Source organism: Lepidochelys kempii, chromosome 13 (assembly GCF_965140265.1).
Source record: "Lepidochelys kempii isolate rLepKem1 chromosome 13, rLepKem1.hap2, whole genome shotgun sequence".
Taxonomy (NCBI): Eukaryota; Metazoa; Chordata; order Testudines; family Cheloniidae; genus Lepidochelys; species Lepidochelys kempii.
This window is the reverse complement of record NC_133268.1, coordinates 15,126,289-15,144,057: the sequence shown is the minus strand read 5'-3', so window position 1 is coordinate 15,144,057 and position 17,769 is coordinate 15,126,289. Positions and strand designations below refer to the sequence as shown.

At 44.2% G+C, this 17,769-nt stretch overlaps 1 protein-coding gene across 2 annotated transcripts in view; it reads right to left on the bottom strand.

Annotated features, from left to right (window-relative positions):
- ATP9A (ATPase phospholipid transporting 9A (putative)) overlaps positions 1-8,222 on the bottom strand; it is a 93,166-nt gene extending 84,944 nt beyond the window's left edge. Inside the window, exon 1 of one of the 2 annotated variants that reach the window (XM_073309381.1) lies at positions 7,978-8,222. In XM_073309381.1, coding sequence (XP_073165482.1) covers positions 7,978-8,045 — 68 coding nt within the window. In that variant the 5' untranslated portion in view covers positions 8,046-8,222. The remainder of the gene's footprint in view (positions 1-7,977) is intronic. The other variant, XM_073309379.1, reaches the window with a different exon arrangement.
- Positions 8,223-17,769: the final 9,547 nt, after the last annotated feature.

The following is a 17,769-nucleotide window of genomic DNA, read 5'->3' as shown; positions in this document are numbered from 1 at the left end:
CACAACTTCGTTAGATACGGGGGAAAGAAAGTTCAACATGTACTTAAACTCGAGAAAAAAGACTTCCTGCCTATCTGGGTTCTGAAAGTGATACATATAATATTGTCCAAGTAAAGAAGAATTATCGCTACTTACAACACATTTGATTTCCAACACATGTGCAGAGAATTTACAAGAGATTCCCCTATTATATTTTCTCTTCTATTTGAAGGCATTTTTAAGTGATCACACATAGTCCTGGATATCTATTTATATGCTGTTTGTACTTTCATACTATCTACAGAACCTTATAATAAAAAAGGCAGAACTTGACCTATGCAGTTCTGTAACACAGACTTTTTATCCAATTTAAAGACTGCAGTAAAAAAACCCAAAAAAACAGACGTGTTACTCCAGTCGGCAATAATACAAATCCATGGGTTGCAGTTGATGGTTTAATGGACTAACCGGAAAAGTCAGTCAGCAAGTTTCAGAATCACATTACATCCAACCTTCTCCAGAAAATGTAAAACTAAACAAAGAAAGCATGTGCCAGTGTATTTCCACAGATAGGTTTAAAAATATAGCTAACGATGCCAGGAATACAAACTTTGACCTTTATCACTTGTATGTTCGAGAAGATCCCTAAAGAGCTTTTTGTTATGAAAGCTTATAGTCAAACCACCACAGCTGGAATTTAACACCTATTCACTTCCCTGACCTTGTTTTTTCCTGTTGTCCCACAAAACAGCAAAGCAATCTGGACAATTTTGTTGACTGGGTAGAGAGCAGAAACTTACAAACCAAACTAAACATATCCAGGAATGCTGAATGGCAACAGTTCATCTCTACACATCACTTATGCAGGTGCAGTATGTCTACCCATTTGATAAATTTGTAATGGAACTTTCAGCAGGAAAGCAGATATTTCTGTGGTGTAGACTTGCGTGCCCATTCCTAGAAGCAAATATTTAACTTCTTGGGAAGATACTCAACTACATTTAACATTCTTTAAAGTCCTCATTGAAATCTTATATTTTGTTCTCTGAAGATAGAATTCTAAAACTCATTATTTCTGCTTTAACATCCTGCACTCACATACACGGGCTAGTCTTTCACTAAGCACAATAATTATTAATGAATTGTTGTAACAGCAGTTGGTGTTTTAGCAGATCAAGGCTAGGACTGCGTATTCAAGAGTTAACAATAAAATTCAGACAAATCACAGGATAACTGCTTAAGTGAAAGAAGGTGTGGAAAGATTGTTAGCGAGGAGATCAACATAGAAAAACTTCAGGACGCCTCTTTAGTGTTTTCTTTCTTCCCCTTTGGAAACTGAATTATCTTAACCTCTCAAAAATGCATTTGATAATGCTGATCAATTGGAACCAGGAACAATCTGTCATATTATTGAAAGTTCGCTCTTGACTTTTCCTTGCAGGTTATTGAGAAGTCAATCAATAAGTCATCCCTTAAAGGTGGGGTTTTCAACCTTTTCCAACATAAGTCACTTGTTTTCCTTAAAGAACTGTACACAGACCCTAAATGCCAAACCTCAAATAGCTTGATTAATCAACCAATGCATGTTCTTTTTTTTTTTTTTTAAACAGGATTTGTGTTAGAAAAATAAAGCTTTAAGAAATGGATTGTGTAGGAGGGAGATGCAAGTTTACCTGGAAAACCAATAGATTTTTTTCCCTTGGGGCAGGTTTTTGTTTGCTTTAGATGGTTTTTTGTTGTTGTTGTTTTCCGGGGGGGAGGGGGGAGGTGGCAATTGTGGACGAGGATGTTGCAAAATATTTTACTATTCCTATGAAATCATTAATACATTCAAATTGCTTTTTTTAAAACCAAGAAAACACTGGACACTTTTTGAATGGGTACCAACCTATTACACTACCCCTATCACGTGGAGATGTAGTTAGGATTAGTTAACACATTTCAAAGTTCAATAATCTAAAGTATTATTCTACATAAGAGTAACAAAATCAAACAAAATTTAAAAGTCTTTCTACATAAAATGAATCATCAACTGCTAAAGCTAGAAACACTCAAGATATTTCCACTTTTTTCAGATGGAACTAAAAATATTGCCATTAGCTACTAATGTTATTTAAATTATATTATATTTTCTATTTTATACTCTATTCTACTAATATTGATAAACACCTGCAGTATCATAGTAGCAGTCACTGATGTATATAGTTGTTGAGCTTAAAGCACATTACTCTAAAATAAATTTTTTACTGAATTTTTTAATTACTTCCTTTTTAAATAAGGTACAAAAACATTCAAATGAAAATGTTCATAGAGCACGAAAACAAGTTGTTCTATATTCAAATCAAACACTTACTGTTTGGGTCAAAAAATTACTAACAGCATTAACCCAAGTTATAGGTTTCTACAACAATCCATAATCTATCACAACAGTTATGATTTCAAAGGGTCAGAAAAATTACGTAAAAATCTCATTCAACGTGTTTATATCATTTGCAACTTTCAGTTGTATCTGCTACCTTTGTTGACTGAGGCCCTTTTATCCTGCAAAAGGATCCATGTGGATCCAGTTTCAGATAGGGTCTGTCAGTACAGGCATCCATTCATTCATACCCAATAGCAGAACTGGACCCTGGACTAAGTGTTTTTTTAGGATCGCAGAGTCAGTACAGCTATAGAACAGTGAGCTGGGTTCTACTCTGCCACATGCATAATCAGTAGAACTGTTATCTATGGTTCGGATCCTGCAGTTAGAAATATGCAGTTCAGACCCTTATGCTTGCACAAAGCACCGGTGAAGTATGAGGGTCCACACAAGTGGACCTCTATGCTTGGGAGGGTCTGTCAGGGGCCTAAATTCTTCTTACCAAATCTTTATTACTGGTGATGAGGCAAGAGGCAGAAAGACAACATCTTGATTTGCAGATATCAGGCTAAATTTGCAGTAATAGCCATAAAAAAAAATCCACTGTCAACTGATTAAATTTTATACAAGAGGTCATTAAGAAATACCCATGGAAACACTTTGGGGAGCACTTTCCAGAGGATACCACCACTTTGCCATTATATTCCCTTGACTTTTTAAACTGATTTATATTATTTAGGATGTTTTTGCATTGTAAGTGGCTGTGCAGCAGGGCCAAGTGCGCACTTAATAAATAAAGGCCCCGATACTGCACTTGACTTTGCATGAGAGAAACACTGTTCCTGTCTGTAGCCCCTTTGAAATCAATGCAGCTCTACACAAATGCAGAGGTTTACCCACACAGTCAGAGGCAGGATAGGGGCCAAAAATCATTTATTCATCTATTCACTCCAATCTCTCCCCGTTGATTACAAGTGAGCTAATTTACCATTTTAATGGAACCATTAAGCTCAATACCATAACAGAGTAACCATGTGACCTATTACTGGAATCCTTGTCCTTCTTCATCCCATTTCCAATTATTCTTTGGTTTTCCTCACTTGTTGCATCACATTTACTATTATTTATTACTTGCATTACCACACCACCTAGGAGCCAGAGTCATGGATCAGGATCCCACTGTGCTAGGTGCTGTACAAATGCAGAACAAAAAAACAGTGCCTGCCTCTACATAGTCTCTACATAGGCACAGCAGTCTTCCTGCATGATCTACATAGTAGGAATGGGTCCTTAGATTAGAAGGTGCTCAGGGTAGAGATCAAGTCTTTGCATATGTTCTTTGATATGCTTGGTACATTTGGGTACTGTCCATAGCAAGAAAGCAAGCCACAGCTTTTTGTCTCAGGATACATAACCCCCAGAAGCCCCTACAGAGGTACGGGCTGTGACACTATCATCAGCATTTTGAGATTACTCAATACCATGTCTCTTTTTGAACTGACATTATAGACTCCAGAGAGTGGTTATCAGGATGTCATAGCTAAATTGGCATTTTTATTTGGGTGAGATAACTATATAACTCAGTCAAGACCAGACCAAGGTGACAAGAAAATTGTGAAAAACGTGTCCATTACTCAAGCAATACAGCTGCAGAATTCAGAAGTCACCCTTGCCTGCACACTGGACGGGGCGGAGGGAGGGGGTCAATGTTGTGGCTATGGCCAAGAATGGCTACTGCCATCACCAACTTATTAAAACACCTGTTTCTCCTTGACATGGTCCACAGCCAACCTTTCCTTTGTCACATCTCAGTAACGGTACTGTAATGAGTTCCTCACTGTGTTTCCCTTGAAATGCATCTGGAAGCTGAAACATGGCTGCTGCCTTGTAAGGAGGAGGAAGATCAGTAACGTGGACTTGCCCTCCATGGCCTACACTGGCTGCAAGTATTTCAAACAGTTCTAGCTCTTTGTTCATATACTCAGAGACCTAAATGAATGACTTCATATACTAATACAATCTCCTCTTGCCTTATGTGCCTTCCCAGCAGTTACATTCAGTTTGAGAGGTCTACTGTTAAGTTAGGGTCAGAGACTTTAAGGTCAGAAGGGATCACTGGTCAATTATTATTAATTTATATATATTACAGTAGCACATAGAGACTCCAATCAGAGATGTGGACCTCATTGTGCTAGGCACTGTATACACATATAACGAATGCCACAAAGAGTCTCTTACAATCCAAGCAGCAATCAAAACCATATTATAAGGTAGGGTCTTCCAGGAGTTAGCCTGGATACCACTTTTTGGGGGGTTTATACTATTATTATTTGCATTGCAGTACTACATAGAACGCCCAGTCATGGGCCAGGACCCCATTCTGCATCTGCTACCATTTTCTCCCTGTTCCTCTCTAATTAGTTGGAAATGGATCATTTTGTGCCAGGGGGCTTGAGATGGATGACAGAGCAAGGACTTATACTGTCTGGCTGGTTGCTCTCTCTTAAGACTTATAATATTTGGGGGGAAAGGGAGCCGCTTTGCTTTGCTTAGATACTTTGCCAATGCACCCAATATATTGATCAAATAAACTAACTTATGTCAGAGACTGTTTGACAAAAGACAAGACTCTGAAAATCATTGTAAATAAGTCACTTTTCTGGAGTGTGCCGGTCTTTAAAAAAAGAGAGAGAGATCAGGACTTGTATAAAGAAAAACAAAAAAGTCACAGAATCTCAAACCACTAAATCAATGCAGCATCATAAGAGCAAGCTGTCAACAGTTCTTGCTAGCACAGGAAATACTGCCTCCAAGTGAGAGCTCCCTAGCCAGTGACATAGGGCTAGTGCTTACGTTACATCAGGGTAATTGCTGTCAGCATCTGCTAACAAGGCACACCACAACAGAATGCCCAAGAGAGACCTATGGAGATTGTGGAGACCTCTAAGAAAGCAAATCAGCTAAGGAGCATTGAGGAATACCCTAAGCCCCTCATATAGCTGATCCTTTATCTCATAACTGAACTTTAAGCAGTGGCCAACCCAGGAACTGTCGTTAACAGATTACTACCATGACTGCTATATAGCACACATGTTCCACAGTCTAGTCCTCAGTGTCCAGGCCAACTTCACATTATTAAATCAACATACTGTCAGCTACATGACAGAAACCTTATCCATCAACAGAACATTGTAGGTTGCTCAACAACCTCAGTTAAAAAGAATCCAAATCACAATTATTAACCAAAAAATGTAACAAAATGGTAATTGATATGTACTCTTCCTTATTTGTTCCAACACAATCATTATTTCTTCTGAGATTTTGGTGTATTTGCTACAACTGTATATGATATTTAAAACAAAAAAGATTAATTTGTCATTGGATCACAATTTGTCATCATAATACAACATTACTTTCCAGTCAGCAAGTTTCGATTCCAAATCTATACACACATTTTGTACTGGTATAATGTTGTCAGTTAGGGTTGTGATTTTTTTTTTTAACTGAAATAGTTATACCAGTACAACCCCTAGTGTGGGCACAGTTACATTGGTATAAAATACTGGTACAGCTTATTCCCTTACCTGCATGGGAATAGCTACACAGGAATAAGATGGGTTTCAGAGTAACAGCCGTGTTAGTCTGTATTCGCAAAAAGAAAAGGAGTACTTGTGGCACCTTAGAGACTAACCTGGATTTGTGAGAAAACCTGGATTTGTGCTGGAAATGGCCCACCTTGATTATCATACACATTTTAAAGAGAGTGGTCACTTTGGATGGGCTATTACCAGCAGGAGAGTGAGTTTGTGTGTGTGTGGGGGGGGGGGGGGGGGGCGGAGGGTGAGAAAACCTGGATTTGTGCTGGAAATGGCCCAACTTGATGATCACTTTAGATAAGCTATTACCAGCAGGAGAGTGGGGTGGGAGGAGGTATTGTTTCATGGTCTCTGTGTATATAATGTCTTCTGCAGTTTCCACGGTATGCATCCGATGAAGTGAGCTGTAGCTCACGAAAGCTCATGCTCAAATAAATTGGTTAGTCTCTAAGGTGCCACAAGTACTCCTTTTCTTTTTACACAGGAATAAACCACCTTTATATCAATATAATCAATACATCATCAGGGGTTGCACTGCTTTAGCTGTACCAATATAATTAAAATGGTAAGATCTGTAAGTAGCTAGAACCCTTTGTTATAAAGTTATAAATATATTTGTTCCTGAAAACAAGTGTATTGTCATTAATAAAACCCACTCAGTGAAGCAACAACCTGCATTCTGCCTACGCTGAGCTAAGCAACAGAATGATCCTGATCAGATGTTAAATGATAAATACATTAAATGAAAATCTGTATTCAAATGGCTTGCCATACACATCCTCCCCTTCCCCCAAGATAATCTACCAACAAGCCATCCAGCCAAGGGTTTCATAGCCCTCCCAATCACCAGGGTGCCTGAGTGCCACTGAAGCATATGGGCTGATTTTCAGAGGAGCTGAGCTCCCATTGAGAAAGTCAATACGTCTGAAAATCTGGCCATTGCCAGTTTGTTCCTGACACTACGGCTTAAAGCTGTCAGGCTATTTCTTTGTTTACATTTGTGCAAGGAAGAAAAACTGGGTGTGATCTCTTCATAACAGCAGTAATAAATGGAGTGCCAAGTGACTTCATCTGAGGCTCATTCCTCAAGCTTGGCAATATACGAGCCTCCAAGAGGGCTCTGTTCTTTCATTTCACCCAGCCTGAGATGCACAGGTCCTGCAGTCACAGGGCGAGACGGCAGGGAAGGGGCTCTCCGCCTGCACAAGGGAGCAGGGCCTATCGTTTTAGCGTAACCAGGTTGCCATGGCAGGATCCTGCCCTTTTCTTGCAGTTCGCTGGGCTGGGATCGCGGCGCTGGGTGTGCCACAGACAATGGCGTCAGGAACAACCTGTCAGCTCCTGCCGGAACGCCGCTGCGGCCGCCGCCCTGCAGGACCTTGGCCAGGCAGCCCCGGGCGAGAGAGGAGACCTCGATCGGTCCCCTAGTAATGCCATCTTCCAACACCAGCTCTCAGCCTCTCCGGGGGGCTGCAAGGCCAGCGACCCTCCTAGGCCCCCTCCCAAAAGAAGGGAGCTTTTCCCAGTCCAGCCTCCCCTTCCCAAAGGAGAGGGGACCCCCTAATGCCAGAGCCCGCTGTGTCCTTTCCTGGGCGGGTTGTGCGGCTGCTGCCCAGGGGCCGGGCCCTGCTGGAACAAACAAAGGCGAGCCGGGCCCCCTGCGCCCCAGCCAGCCACATGGCGAGAGAGCCGGGGTCCCCGGCGCTGCCGGGACGCCGCTGCCGGGACGCCTCTCCCCAGCCCAGGGAGGAGGAGGAGGAGGAGGGGGCAATCCCCACCCATCGCTCGCTCCCTTCCTTCCTTCCTTCCCCCGAGAGCGGACCGGGGAGCCGGTTCCAGGGCGGGGCTGGCTGCCCAGCACCAGCCGGAGCCCAGCCGGACACATCAGCCACCGGGCAGGGCCCTAGAGGGGCGCAGCCCCCTGCAGCCGCGGGGCAGCAGCCCAGCCAGCCGGGCATCGGAAAAAGCGAAGCCGGGGTTTGGGGAGCCACGGCAGCCGCGGGACCCGAGGGGAGCGCCCGCTGCGGACCCCGCGCTCACCCGCTCCGGTGCTTGCTGTCCATCCGCTTCTTCTGCCTGACGGGCTGCAGGGGGATGTTATCGGTCATGGCCGCGGCGGCTGGGCGCAGCCGGGGAGGAGCGGAGTGGGATCGGCTTCCCAGCAGCGCCTCGGCCCGGCCTCTCCGCGGTCTGACAGCGCCGGGGAGGGGGGCTGGGCTGGGCTGGGCCGGGCTTCCAGCACGCAGGTAACGTGCCCGCTCGCCGCCTGCCACTCGCACCGGCCGGCCTCAGGCCCCCTCCGCCGGGCGCTGCACCCCTTGTGCACCTCCTCCAGCTGAGCTATGGCACTGCACCCGTATACCCCACCCCAGCCCCCTCCTCACCCACGGGTCACTGCACCCCTAGACCCTACCCGCTGGACACTGCACCCCAACCCACATCCTCACCGAGGGACACTGCACCCCACACCCCATCTACTGGTCACTACGCCCCTAAAACCCACCCGCCTGACACTGCACCCCCAACCCCCATCCTCACCCACTGGACACTACACCTCACATCCTATCTACTGGCAGTGCCCCCCTACACCCCACCCCTAACCCCTATCTTCACCCACTGGACACTGCACCCCTAAAACCCACCCGCCCGACACTGCACCCCAACCCAAATCCTCACCTACTGGACACTGCACTTCTAAAGCCCACATGCTCGACGCGGCACCCCCACACCCCATCTACTGGTCACTGCACGTCTAAACCCCAACCGCCCGACACTGCACATCACACCCCATCTACTGGCCACTGCACCTCTAAACCACACCCACTGGCCACTGCACCTCTAAACCCCACCTGCCCAACACGATACCTCCAACCCATCTACCGTCCACTGCACCCAAAAACCCCATCTGCTCGACATTGCACCCCTAAACCACACCTGCTCGACAATGCACCCCCACACCCCATCTACAGCTCACTGAACTCCTAAACCACATCCACTGGACACTGCATTCCATGTGCTGCACCTGCCCATACACCTCTGGTCACTGTACCCCTTCCCACTGCACCTGCCCACAACCCCTCTGGGAAACTGCCCTCAAGCCCTATACCTCCCCCCCTGCACTTTCATGCCCCAGGCACTGGGTACTGAACCCCCTCCCACTGCACCCCCTCATCCTATCTACTTGTCACTGTTCCCTCTCTCAGATACCCTCCCAACTACTACCCAACACCCACCCCCGCAGGTACTGGCTCCTTTACTTCACTGACTTCCTGCACTCCGGCCCCTGGGTACTGATCCCTGACACTGTCCTTACAACCCCACCACCACCATCACCAATTTAGGTCAGTACAGTTCCCTCCTATGGCTACTCAAACCAGCTGGACTAAACACTATCCCAGTGGTTCTCAAACTTTTGTACTGGTGACCCCTTTCACATAGCAAGCCCCTGAGTGCGACCCCCCCCTTATAAATTAAAACCACTTTTTTATATAGTTAAGACCATTATAAATGCTGGAGGGAAAGCGGAGTTTGGGGTGGGGGTTGACAGCTTGCGACCCCCCACGTAATAACCTCACAACCCCCTGAGGGGTCCCGACCCCCAGTTTGAGAACCCCTGCACTATCCCGTTTACGTTCCCATGCTCTGTGCCCCTACAGCTTCTCCAGGCATCCCATCCCACAACACAGCTGCCTCCTCCTCCTACTCAAACAACAAGTTTCAGACCCACTGTTCCCCCTACTACACCCCAGCTCCCTTTTCTGTCCCTACAACTCTCACAGTGTGTTAAGTACTTCCTCCTATTGCCTTCTCATCACCCTTGTGCTTCTTCATAGTTCTCCCTCTCCCCCAGCTGCTGTAACTTTCTGCCTGCTTCTGGCAACACCCCAAGCACTGGATCCGTTACTGGGAAGACACTGGTGTGGGAAAAGAGGTCTGGAGTTTGACATGGGGACTTAAAGGGGAGCAGACATGTTGCTAGTGGTTGGGAGGCTGCCAGGAACTAAGGGTTTCAGGTGGAGATGAGGGCGGAGATCAGGTGTGCAGGAGGAGATGCTGAGGGAAGGACTAGCACTTGTCTTGCCTGGCTAACTAAGGCAATGTGGGGAGGCGGAGGCGATCCACACCATGATACAAGGCTACCATGAGGTCCTCCACTTGGAGTGTCAGTAAAGAGTGTCACCTCTCCTCAGGAGATGCAGGATCAGCAGATGGGTGGCTGTTCCCTTGTCCCCCACTAAGAATGGCAGGAGAGTGTCCTCTCTTTCCTGGAGCAGTCAGGGATGACCAGATACCAGCACCCAGGATGTATCTGCTTGGGTAGTCTAAGCTCTTCTTTTTTGACTATAGCCAGCATCCCCTGCTGGGGTGGTGCTGGCAGAGCTGCTGGAGTGTAGAGTCTAAGCACTAAAACATCAGGGCTTGTGCACATTAGGGTAAATGATGGGTGGGTGAGTTTTGTTAGATGTTTTAAAGCCTTAGGCTATGTCTACACTGTGCACCTTACAATCATATGGCCATGCCGCTGCAGCTGCATCATTGTAAGGTGCACCGCGTAGCCGCTCTTTGTCGCCGGGAGAGGGGTCTCCCGGTGACAAAATAAAACTACCCCGAACAAGGGGCGGTCCACACCGGTGCCTTTTGTCATTAGAACTTGTTGCTGCAGGATATGAAAAAAACACACCCCTGAATGACAAAAGTTTTAACAACGAAAATGCAGTGTAGACATAGCCTTAGCATGGACAGGGTGAGCTGTATTTTAACACATTATTAGGCTAATACAATACCAAACCCCACCTTTTATCCATAGTGATGCATAGGGCAATTCACCCCTCTCAGAGCTATTGTGTTATTCTGTCTGCCAACTCAGGCAGACATTACTATATCATTACACTCAGTTCATGTTTTCAAGCTTTCCTTTGCAACCATGAAAACTAGAACTCACTTAAAAAAAGAGAGAGAGACAAAGTGGGTGAGATATCTTTGATTGGACCAACTTTTACTGGTGAGCGTGAAGCTCTCGAGATTACACAGAGCTCTTCTTCAGATTTGAAGAAGCGCTCCCTAAAAGCTTGACTTTCTCCCCAACAGAAGTTGGTCCAATCAAAGATATCTCACACACTTTGTCTGCGACCAATGTGGCTACAACAACACTGCAAAAGAAAGAAAGCAAGCTCAGATTCTGACATAAATACCTGACTACAGAATGCCTTAATGTGGGCTTGCTTCCTTCTCCACCTGAAAATCTTCCTGTGGTGGGGCAGGGCCTGGACCCAAGGTCTATCACCTCCCAGGTACGTGCCCTAACCACTGTACTACAGCCATTCCTACTCATGCTCTCTCTATGTGGCCCACTGACTGCTCCACTGTGGATAAATGCTAAAATAGTCATTGGACCAGCGAAAGAGTGTAAGCAGGAATGACTGTAATCCAGTGGTCAGGGCACCCAGCTGTGAGGTGGGACCAGAGGCGCAGACTTTCTGATTTTCCTGGGGTACTTGACCCCTGCCCCCACTCCACCCCTTCCCCAAGGCCGCAACCTGCCTCTTCCTGCTCCTCCCCTTCCCCCCCGCCACTGAACAACTGATCAGCAGAGGATGGGAGGGAGGACCTGATTGGCAGGGCCTGCCAGTGGGTGCTGAGCACCCACTATTTTTTTTCCATACGTGCTCCAGCCCCAGAGCACCCACGGAGTCTGCGCCTATGGGTGGGACCAGCCCCCCTTTCCACCCATTCTTTCATGAGGTATCTACAGTGGAAGAGCTTCATCAGGAGAGAATGAGGGATACTCACATCAGATTGTCCCATTGCTCAATGATTAGAAAGTACACCTACGAGATGGGAGACCTCTCTTCAAGTTGTTTCTCCTCCTTGTGCAGGGAAGGGGGAATTGAAGCTGGGTCTCCCATGTCCCAGGTGAGTACTCTAACGAACTTCTCCCTGGTTGGATTTTGAATGGGACTCAATCTGATCAGTGTGCTCAGAGGCCACATACTGGCTTGAGCCCTACACATGACTTTGGCAAATGTGGACTACCATCAGCAAAACTTTTGCTAAGAAAACTTATTCTATAAGGAAGTTGTTTTAGGAAAGAAGCACTGTGCATATTATCACATAGTTTCTCCTTGATTAGCATATATTTTAATGAGTATTGCTAAAAGAACCTTACTTCTCTGTATGGGTTTTTATATCATCCATTTTTACATAAATATAAATTTGAAATCATTGTTCTCTTAATATACTGAAAAGTGGGAAGTATTCTATTTTAGCTGTAAGTTAGTTAAAACCTACTCTCTTTGCCTGTCTTTCATTCATCCTGAAAGCTGTCCAGGTTTGGTACAAGGAAAATGCATGATAGAAAGTTATTAACTTTAACATTATTTTATTTATTATTTGTTAAGCAACAGTGCAAGTGTGCCCATGCTAGGATTAAAGGTGCTACATTTCAGCTCAGATGTTTTAAAACCCTGGTGCCAGCAGGGTAAGCATGTGCTGTGTTGTACAGGATACAGTTCCTGTCCCAAAGAATTTACAACCGAAGGCTCTGATCCCACAGAGACTTATGCATGTGTTTAACTTTACACACCCTGAGTAGTCCATTGATTTTAAAGTTAAGTGCTGGAACAATTTTTATAGTGGGGGTTCTGATGATGGAAACCAGATATTTGGTGTTTGTGGTTACTACTTCAAGCTGGGGGGGAGGGGTGTGGTAGCACCCCCGGCACCTCGAGTTCCAGCATGACTGCTGAGTCTCATTGCCCATCCTCACACTCAAGAGGGCAATTGAAGTGGGATTCCCTTAATTCCCCATAACCAGTCCACCTCATAAAATGTCACATATGGTTATACGGGAAGCATCTTTTTACGACATTTTTCCTCAGTATTAAAATGCCATCTCCTTCAGTTGCAGGAATAAATTGAGTGGGATGTTTTATTGTGAGATAGAAACAGGCTGGTAACATTCTCTCAAAGTGATAATTTAATAAGAGTAGCAATCAAGGCACCTAAACAGGGTATTATATTATAGCCAAGAAATACTTTGAGAGGTAATGTAATCGGTAGTAGCCACAAAACCACTCCTAACTGTAGTCTTAGACTGAAAACCTAAGTCTGTTTGTAACTGATATAACCACCACCCCCCCAAAAAAAGTGTTATTCACTTTGACTCTGATTGGCACAAATAAGAGCTTTAAAAGATTATGTTGTGCATCACAATTTGGCCACAGTTCCCCGTGCTTCGGGATGGAAATAAGTTGCACTGGTCCTTTCCCTAGTGCAGCTGATGTCCTCTTCTATGCCAGTTCCTCACACCTGCCTGACTATTCCCTTTCCACATGCAAGGGACAGAAATAACTCAGCCCCATGCTGTGACACACGATGCTGGTAATTCTAGCAGAGAAGTAAGGTGGTTCATAGCATGGTTCACAAGTTGGCCCTTCGCTGTTACAGGAATCTTTGCATAATCATCCGAGTGACAATGAACATTAATAGAGATACAGCAACAACAATAGAAGCACTCTCACAGACCTTGAGAGACAGCCAGTCCTTGCTTACAGACAGTCCCCCAACCTGAAGCAAATACTCATCAGCAACCACACACCACCCAACAAAAACACTAACCCAGGAACCTATCCTTGCAACGAAGCCCATTGCCAACTGTGTCCACATATCTATTCAGGGGACACCATCATAGGACCTAATCATATCAGCCACACTGATTATGGAAATGGGCCATCCTGATTATCACTACAAAAGGTTTTTTTTCTCCTGCTGATAATAGCTTAACTGATTACTTTGTTATAATTGGTATGGCAACACCCATTTTTTCATGTTCTCTGTGTGTATATATATATCTTCCTACTGTATTTTCCACTGCATGCATCCGATGAAGTGAGCTGTAGCCCACGAAAGCTTATGCTCAAATAAATTTGTTAGTCTCTAAGGTGCCACAAGTTCTCCTGTTCTTTTTGTTATTCCACAGTCCACTGACTCACTAACAGAGCGTCTTGCGGTACAAAGAAACAATCTTTGAGAGTCAAACTCCTGTGGACTTTCATTTCCCACCCTCATTTTGTGTTCTGCTGTTTTTCATTTTGTATTGAGAAAATCACAGTAAAAAACAGTAGCCTTCAGAAATGATCTAGGCTGAACTGTAGCCAAATGGGCAAAGCACTTTTTGGATAGGATTAGCCTTGTTAAAGACACTGCATACACTCTCTTGGGAATAGCAGCCACACAGTTCCCTTGTTCACCAACCCTTGATTTAGATGGGAAAAAAACATGATGCATATTTCCTTTGTATTTTCTGGATGAATATGAGACAGTCCCCATAAAAAAAGTCTATGACTAGGGGCTGAGGAGTTCAATCTGTTAAATCAAGTGCCATAAAACCCACTCTGGTTTCTCTGATGCCACTAGCTTCTCTCTCTGACATTTAGTTTTTGCATGCACAGAGCCTGAGGCAAACAAGGAAGCCCTGGAAAGACCTGTGTGCCACCCAATTCCTACCTCATAACTGCTCATTAGAAAGGGGCTAATTATTGTTCACAGCTTTAATTCATTACCTTTGTTTTCTTCTCTCAGGCCCAACCTATGCCCCCCAGGTTGTTCTAAATCACTGAGTCTCAAACTTTTGTACTGGTGCCCCCTTTCACATAGCAGGCCTCTGGGTGTGATTCCCCCCACCCCTTATAAATTAAAAACACTTTTTAATATATTTAACACCATTATAAATGCTGGAGGCAAAGCGGGGTTTGGGGTGGAGGCTCACAGCTTGTGACTCCCCATATAATAACCTCATGATCCCTTGAGGGGTCCTGACCCCCAGTTTGAGAACCCCTGATCTAAATGTGGATTAAGTTGATGCAATAGTGTCCCATTAAACTTAAAGGTTGGCAGAGCTTCTCCTACTTTTTTTTTCCTGAGTGATTTAGGACAGCACCAATTCTGATCCAACTGGCAACCTACTATCGTAGCTATATTGCAGGAAGAGTTTATTGCTATTTATTGAGCACCAATGTGCTTTTCATTGTTAAAGTGTGGAAGAATTTGTTAAAGAACAGCATTTTTTAAAGGTCAAAGGGCAAGCCCACATTTTTATCCCATCAGCTGTACAAAGCCAAACCAGGTGATTTAAATACCTTTTTCTATTACAGCAAAGAGAAGCTTCTGTTTTGTTATATGCTAAATACATTTGTGAGTCTTTTGGGAGCCACAAAACAAAGGCACATAGACAGACACTGCTCTGATATTTTACTGATGGAGTTGCAGCAAATGGCTTCACATTCTTTATCTGTTCTTCCACTACAGATGTTCCAACAGCAGAGCTGGCTAGATTTCTCAGGTTACCAATGGTATCTGTGAACAGGCATGGAGAAGCAAGGGGATTTTAAAGGGACGCACTACTGCTCTGTATGCATCTTTTCTTGCCTACATCACTGATCTCATTTCTTCCTCCCCCCTTCCACTCAACAGCTCTTTTTGTTTCCTTCTCCCACTTTTTCATCATGTCTCTTTCCATGCTGCTCCTAACGCCTGGATCTTCCTGACATTCCTGTTGCATTAGCCAGCTACTCTATCTTCATTCAGATCTTTCATTCGCTGACTCCTGCTCATTACATATGATGTTACTGAAAATTACCAGTGGTACATCGCTCTTACACAACATGAGGAGGACAGTGAGAAATACCACTTTTACGTTACAATCCCTCTGTATTTTGTCAAATTTAGGGCGATATCCTGCAAATTTAGGGCCATTCCTGCCCAAGCCTTAGTAACATAGGGGGCCTTTCTCTATACTAGGGAAATTCATCAATCTACGACCCTGCTCAGAACAAAGTTTAGATGACACAGTGGTAAAGAGAGAGGCAAGTGAGTGAGGTAATATATTTTATTAGACCAACTTTTGCTGGTGGAAGAGACAAGTTTTCAAGCTTCACAGAGCTCTTCTTCAGGTTCGGAAAAGGTAACCAGGTCAAGATATTACCTCGCTCACCTTGTCTCTCTCATATCCTGGAACCAACACAGGTACATCAACATTGGTGCTGCCCTCATGCAGAAATATACCCAAATAGCCCAACAGTAGTCTTAGATTAAGACTACTCAAGTGAGTAAGATTTGCAGAGTTGAGTTCTTTGAGCTGATTCAAAGTCTACCAAAGCACTGAAAAGACTTCTATTCCTAAAGATGCAAATAGGTGCCTAGTGGGATATCAGAAGTGTCTAGGACCCAGATCCTCAAAGGTATTTAAGTGCCTGACTCTCACTGAAATCAAATGGAGCTAGGTGCCTAGATGCTTTTGAAAATCCCACTAGTCACCCATCTGCATCTTTAGGTGCCTTTTAAAATCTGGCCCAAAAGTTACTTGTGGCAGAGACCTTGTCTGTAGAGCTGGTCAACATTATTGTAAAAGTATTTGTGCTATTTTAAAAACCAGCTTATGGGTATGGTTAAAATTTTGTCATCAAACTGTTTTGAAATTGTCCCCACTTTTTTTTTTTTACCAGCTCTTCTTATGTGTAAAGTGTCCTGCACATTCCTGATGCTGTAATAATAAACAGTTTCACCAACCCCAAGCACTCAAAAATTATGAGCCAGGAACCCCCCAAAAAAACATGTGAGTCCCATTTTCAAGCTTTTCTCCACCACCACCCAGGACTAGAAACTTCCTTTAAAAAAATATAAGTGAAAGCACAACAGTCTCTTGACTTTAGGAACTGAGGCTTTAATAAAAACGCCAAATATTGTGAGACTCATGATTAAAGTGCAAGAATCAGCAACACTGAATAAATGTTGTTCTGCACCTTAAAAGTTTGTGATATTTTAGCTTTGAATTATCTTCAGGCTTTTGTGGCTACACTTCTACTACTCCAATAGCATGTGGCTCACTTGGCATATTAACTGTTCTTTAGGGTTTCCATTTAATACAAATTCAAACTTAGTCAGCAGCGCATAACTCTTGTTCAGATGTAACTAACGTAAAACATGCAAATAAATGTCTATGACCTGTTCTTTGCTGTGGGAAAATTGTTCTCTGCATTCCTTTCCCACTGCCCTCCTCCTACCTCACTTTCCTACCCTTTATCCAACATTGTCTGTTGCTATAAGACCTAAGTGGGGGGCATATTACCCCACATCTGCCTACTGTGGGGTTCTTACACCTTCATCTAAGCTAAAGCAACTGGTACTGGTTACTGCAAGAGACAGGATGCTAGACTATATGAACCTTGGGTCTGATCCACTATGGAAATTCCTATATGCCATTTCTGCTGTGTTTTTGACTTGATGACTGCATTTGCTAGACACAGTCAGGGACTGTGTCTTTTATTTGCTTCTCAAGCTCTACAGAAATACTGAATACTAATATATTATGTTGGCTTTTTTATTTGGGAAGGTTAATATGAATGTCTAACCGGATATGTTGGACTTAATCTGTGTTTGCTTAGTTCTGTTTGCCTCTGTGCATATGGCATGTCATTTTCAAAATTTAATAATCAAACTATTCAAAATACTGAGATAATGGTAATGGCCCTGCTTTTCTATCCATGTACTACTGCATGGACAAGGCACACATGAAGTTACCATGATTTCACATGAGAAACAGATAACTGCACACTGAAATTGGTAATTCTGATTATTTGTGCATGCTATTACTTGACTTCTGTACTCACAAATTAAGTGTACAATTTGTGCATGCTTTTGCGCATCTTATTTGTATGAGAATTTAGCTCCAAGGTGTATCATACTTTCCACATGGCAGCGGGACTGTGCTTGCAATTCCATCATTTGTAAGGTAGAGACATCTGAAACTGCGAGAGTAGAGATTTGGTTGCTAAG